The following is a 6,115-nucleotide window of genomic DNA, read 5'->3' as shown; positions in this document are numbered from 1 at the left end:
AGTAGGGAGGGGAAAAGTATTCTAAGCATTAAGTGCAGACTTCAAATTCCACTCCTGTTGGCTTCACAGAGCTCATAAATCAAAAGTTGGGACAGATGGGTCTCACCAGTCAGGACATGCACTGATGGACACTATATTTCACTCTGAGGCTCACTTCCCTGCAAAGGGGTGAATACGACAAAGTTCTGATATGAAAAAAAGTCTGTATTAAAGAAAATTGCTTTTATTGTAAACAAAGTATAAAGTACAACATAAGAAATGTGCAAATCTTTAAAGTAGTCACAAAAGAGCGTATCTAATACACTATTTTCAAATGGTTCACGTTCTGATAGGTGTCCTCGACATAATATGATAAAATAGAGTGAAGTTGACACATTATTTGTCACAAAATATACAGCTTTAATTCTAAGCTGTGTCTTTACTGCCTTGTTTAACTTTTCAAATCACAACTTTCTAATTTAATACAATACATAACATATCCATATCTCATTTTTAGTATAAACCATCTTTCAAAGAATAACATGGTCAAGAACCCTAAGGTTCCTGTTTTTCTCTCTCAGTCGACCCAAGTAGCTTACAGTTTCACTGTTTTTCTTAAAAGTACACTGTATCTGCTTATGAAAAATGCAGTGGTATGGAATTTGAGAGGGTACGAAGGAAACTGTAAGCATCACAAAAGCAGAAGCACCGTACGATGCCTCAGTATAACCAGTTGTAATAATCACAAAGCTTTCAAAAGAAGCCAGGACAATGTTACAAAGCCAATGAGGATTCACAAACATTTCACTCCCCGCCTCCTACTGCCTACAGGGTGCCTCTCAGCACCCACTGAAGCCCTTTCTGGGCAGCAGCACAAAGCTGGTGGCCCCAGGGCACATGGCACCAACTGTAGGACAGGCCCCACAGCTCCCAGAGCATGGCACCAACCCACCTGGACCACTGGGCCTGGAAATCTACTGGGCCCTCCTACCCAGAAAAGGCAGCACAAGTAGGAAAACCAATTTGGATCACCTCTGGCACATACACCCTGGGCTTTCAAGCCTGTGCCTGCACATTGCTGTCTATCTAATCTGTGCCGTACTGGCGATTCACAACCAACAGTTAAAATCTGTGCTGGTCTCAAGCATCAGCCGCAAACCTTCAGCAACACTGACGCTTGACTGATATATATATATGTATATAGCATATATGAATAATCTGCAAAATTCAAAACCTGCACAACGCGTTCTGCTCTGCTCTAGAGCCTTCCCTTTCTCTCCTTACCAGTGCAAAAGACACCCTCCATTCCAGCCAGCCTGAGTCTCTCAGCCCCACGCTGTGTCACTGCACACAGACCGCCTCTGCCTCCCTGCAGTGCTGCCATCAGCAGCTGGCACTGGAGAACCACAGACCTGCAGCAAAAGCTTTTTTTTTTTTTTTTTTTTTCTTTTTTCTTTTTTTTTTTTTTTTTTTTTTGCTTTTTTAACCTGGCATACCCCAGTGACAACAGTTAATCAGCCACCTTCTGACCAAGTCCCTTCACTGTGCAGCCACCGACGGAGGCGGCACGGCGATGTCATTCAGCTTGCTCACTTCCATCTGCCAGTTGGGCAGCTTCTTGGCGGAGAGGTGCCGCCGCGCGTGCTTCGTCAGGTGGTCGCTCCTCATGAACCGCCGCTCGCACATGGGGCACGCAAACTTCTTCTCCCCCGTGTGCGTCCTGCGGTGCCGGGACAGCTCGTCGGAGCGGGCAAACCTCCTCTCACAGCCCTTCCAGCTGCAGCTAAAGGGCTTCTCTCCTAGAAGAAGGAAAGCCGTGAACACTGAGCAACCAACGCTATTGGCTTGACTGACAGCAGCTGGCTTTTCGAAAAATGCATTTCCATTACAACCAAGCTTCATATAAATCTTAATTACTTTTATATATATGAAATTTAAAAACATTTAAACATTGCAGACTCACTATCATCAATACTAAGTAGTGCAGGAGGCCTGAGAAGTCCTCCGAAAAACAAACTGAGATGCTCCCTATGCCTGCACATAGGGCTGATTTTAGCTCTGAGCCCCATGGGTGCCGCAGATTATGGTGCCTTTGGTCAGGTGACCAAGTGCTGCCCCTTAATGCAACCCATAACGATGTTGATCCCGTTCCCATGTAACAGAGCTCTGGCAGCACATCATGAGTCTCTGTGAAAATGCACGCCCCTCTTTTCACTACTGTGAATAAGAGCTGAGACATGAAGTTGTTCAGAGATAACCAAAGTGGGAATAGCTTTGATTGGACACTTGCTTTTGTTCATGAAAGAATCCCTTTAAGTTAACCTTAACCTACTTCTCACAAAGGCATTCTTGTGTAGAAGCCTAATAAGGCATCTGTAACTACAGAAAAGCCTTTTCTACATTTGGGCAGGGCCTTGCTTCCAATGCTTGCAAGATATGTTGCTGTCTGCCTTCTGACATGGAGCAAAGCCAGCACAAACTCCTGAATCAACTTCCCCCCAGGGTATTTCCTCTCACAGATTAGGTGGCATTACAGTGCACACAATGAGAAAGAAGCCTTTCATTGCTGCCCCACAATATGCTCTGTGAACAAACCCAGTAACTACGAGATTCTTAACAAGTAGTGCATACAGCTGCAACATCATGTTAACTTTTAACAGCCCGAATGAGTGACCAACCTGTGTGTGTTCGGACATGAGCCTTCAAATGGGAGCTCTTGAAGTAAGTTTTCCCACACCCCGGGTAGTTGCAAACATGACTTCTTATTCTCGAAGAATCAACCGGAGGAGGAACTTTGGCTCCAGAAGGTGCGAAGCCAGGAGCGGGGGCAATAGGAGAGAGCCTCGTGCCATTTGGGCTGAGGATCGGAGCCTTCGCGCTCGGCACAACTGGCTGGGGCACAACGAACATGACGGCGCCCTTGGGGACCTGTGTGCCCATGAGCACCATGGGCTGGCAGAGTGCAGGTGGCCGGCTGGCTGCAGCACCAGGCACCACAGCAGTCATGACAGAGTTGCTGGTGGGCAGTGGGACCATCTGGCAAATGACCGGCACGGGGGGGGCTGCGTTTCCCAGGACAGAGCATGGGGCTGCCATCGGTGCTGGCTGCTGTGCTGACCCAGGGACAGATGGATGCCTGCTGACCACAGGCTTTGTCGAGCGCTCAGGGCCAGCAGCTGGCTCTGCAGTTTCTCTTTCTGCAGCTGGCAATCGTCTGCTTTCATAACTCACTCTGCTCAGTGCCGTAGCCGAGCACTCTTCGTTGCTGTCCAGTTTGCTATCAGTGTCCCATGCAGCACCATCCTGGTATTTCAGTACACTGGCTGTTCTTGCTGGGCAGGTTTTGCGATTGCAGAGCTGAGCATCGGCTGTGTGCCGAATAACGCTGGTCGCTTGGGCCTTCAGGGCTCTGGGCGCGTGCGGCTCAGCCTCTCCTCGAGGTGTGGGGGTGGTGTGGGACAACTCCAGGTCGGATGGGCTGTACGGAGGGGTCAGGCACTGCAGGAAGAGGCGAGATTAGGGGGACATTTAACAACCTGCTGCCACGCGTTACCGACTGCTGCCTCACGGACACAGAGAAACGAGCTTGCACATGGTAAGCACTTACAAATGCGGGGATGGTGCTGAAGTCTGCCACTCCAGGAAGCAAGGTCTCATCGCTGTCCTCTGACATGTCAGAGGCTGGGGTGATGGGTCTCATGTCTGCATGTTTCTTCAGGTCAGTCTTCCAGTTGCAGCTCATAGAAATCAGGGCCTCAACAGCCTCGTAATCGCCTTTCTCAGGGGTGTTGTTCCAGAAATACTGAGCATCTCCCTGCTTCTCAGTCATCATCGCCATTTCTTCTTCCTGTGTGGGTCAGAGTTCAATAAGCCTTTAACTCGATGGTCTCGGCTAGCTAACAGCATGGAGCGCCTCGTGCAGGGAAAACGTGCATGATGACACGGGGTACGGCTACGCTGCCCTCCTGACAGGATGCCTTCTTAAGTCATCTGTGGGGAAATCTGCCATCTGGTGAGGATGACACAGCTCCTTGAGGCCAAACAACTTCCCCAAACCTTAAGCAATAGTTCAAGTTATTCCATATTGTTGCGGCTGAAGGCTTAAAACGACAAAACGCAACACGACGGAGCCCAGATCCCCCCTCCCGCCGCACCCTCCTTCCGTTCCCGCTTCGAACCCCCGCTCTGACCCGCGGCTACGAGAAGCCCATGGCCGCTCCCTTCGGAACGCGTCAGCCGCCACTCGGTGTTCCCACAGCGCTCAGGAGCGCACGCAGCCACGTTTACAGCCGTGAGGACGGCAGCTCGGGGAGCGGCACGTCGGGACACGCACGGTTTGGCAGAACGCCGCACGAAACGGAGCCGCGCGCCAGGAGCCGCCGGCGGCATGGCTCTGGGGGAGCTCCGTGGCGCGGGGCAGCGCCGAGGCACGGCCGCACGGCCCGCCCCCGTCCCCGCCCCCATCCCCGGCGGCCGTTGGGCGCGCGCCACCGTCACCTCGGCGCACCCCGCCGCCTCGCCCCGCCCCCGTCCCGCCCCCATTGGCTGCCCCGGGCGGGGCGCGGTCGGGGCGGGGGCACGCGAACAAAGCGTGATCGGCGGCTGCTGGGAGCGCTGCGCGCCGACCTTTCCCCCAGTTCGCCGCGCTCCCGCCCCCGCCCTCAGAAGGAGCAGGAAGGGAGCTGCTCAGCACCGCGCCGCATCGCACCGCGGGGACGGGGCCGCGGCCACGGCCACCGCGTCCGGTGGCGCGGCTGCTCGCAGTACCGCCGCCCAACGCCCACAGCTCAGCCCGTCCCGCTGTCCGGAGCCGGACGCCCGGCTCCCCGCCCGCGGTGCCGGCGGCGCCCCCCGCCTCGTACCCTTCGCTCACCCTCACGCCGCCGCCCGCCCGCCCGTCAGTCAGTCCGGCCCCCGGGCTCTGCCGGTTCCCCCGTCCCGCCGTGCCCCTCCTCCTGCGCGCCCCCCCGAGCTGCCCCTCCCGCAGCTCCCGCAGCCCCCGCTCACCGTGCGCCGTGCCGGGACCCCGTGCCGCCGCCGCCGGCCGTGCCCGCGCCGATTTTCCTCTTTTTGTCCGCCGCTCCCCATTCAGGTGGCGGCGGCTCCAGCGCCCCGCGCGGGTGGGCGGGGCGTCGCCCGCCCGGCAGCCAATCGGCGGCAAAGGTGTGTGAGGCGGCAGCCAATGGGCGCGGGGCGCCCCGCGCGTGATCGGCGGCTGCCCCGCGGCGTGGCCCGGGTGTCGGCGCGGCGTGGCTCGGGAGTCGGCGCGGCGTGCGCGCTCCCGCCGTCATCCCGGCGGCTGAGTCAGTGCATCCGGGCGGGGGCGGCCGCCGCCTCGCCGTGAGGTCACGCGGCCCCCCGCCCCTCCCCGCGGCGCGGAGGTGGCGCCGGGCTCCTCGCGGTGGCGCCGGGGGGATGCCCTCCTCCCCGGGTTCCCCGCCGCTCGCGATCGGGGGGGTCACGGCTCGGTGCGCGGCGCCCCGGCTGTGCGCTGCGGCATCAGGGGCACCGGGGAAACGCCCGCGGAGCGGCGTCTGCTCTGCCCGTGTAAATGAGTGCGGTACGCAATGTGAAATGCTGTTCGCCTTGTCGATCTGCTGCTATGGCAAGGTACCGGCGGTATGTGCCGCCGAGGTGGTGGTGGGGTAAGGGGCTGGAAGTAAGCAACGCTTTGCGGCTTCTCACAGAAAAGACGTGGAAGTGCTGGAGCGCGTCCACAGAAGGGCGGCAAAACGGAAGGGTCTGGAGCACAAGTCTTATGGCAGCGGCTGAGGAAGCTGTGATCGTTCAGTGTGGAGAAGGGGAGGTTCAGGGGAGCCCTCGTTGCTCTCTGCAACTGCCCGAGGTTGTGATGGGCTGGGGACGGCCTCTTCTCCCAGGTAACAGCGATGGGATGAGAGGTGAGGGCTGCGTGCTGAGAGCAGTGCTTGGCTGGGAACTGGGCAGCGAACGCTGACAGGAGGCGGTAGGGATGCAGCCAGGGCTGAGGGACCATGAGAAAGAGGGGGCTTCGTGCCAGAGGGGATAGATAGGCTTCGTGTGCCCAGATCCCTGGGGCCCTGCCATCCTGGTAAACATGTCCTGGAGCAGCATTTCAGGCCGCTGGGTTGAATTGGGAGGAGCAGCCCCCAGAAAG

The 6,115-nt window shown here is 56.8% G+C and overlaps 1 protein-coding gene across 1 annotated transcript; it reads right to left on the bottom strand.

Annotated features, from left to right (window-relative positions):
- Nucleotides 1–1,471: 1,471 nt before the first annotated feature.
- On the bottom strand, nucleotides 1,472–5,067 carry KLF10 (KLF transcription factor 10; the record flags this gene model as incomplete). Its single annotated transcript, XM_079534041.1, has 4 exons — nucleotides 1,472–1,778; nucleotides 2,658–3,477; nucleotides 3,587–3,826; nucleotides 4,987–5,067. 4 exons carry the CDS (start codon nucleotides 5,065–5,067, stop codon nucleotides 1,519–1,521), a joined length of 1,401 nt encoding a protein of 466 aa, XP_079390167.1. The 3' UTR covers nucleotides 1,472–1,518.
- Between the last annotated feature and the right edge of the window lie 1,048 nt (nucleotides 5,068–6,115).

The sequence above is a fragment of the Tetrao urogallus genome (genome assembly GCF_951394365.1).
Source record: "Tetrao urogallus genome assembly, chromosome: 3".
In the NCBI taxonomy this organism is placed as follows: Eukaryota; Metazoa; Chordata; class Aves; order Galliformes; family Phasianidae; genus Tetrao; species Tetrao urogallus.
This window is presented reverse-complemented; position numbering and strand designations above follow the sequence as displayed.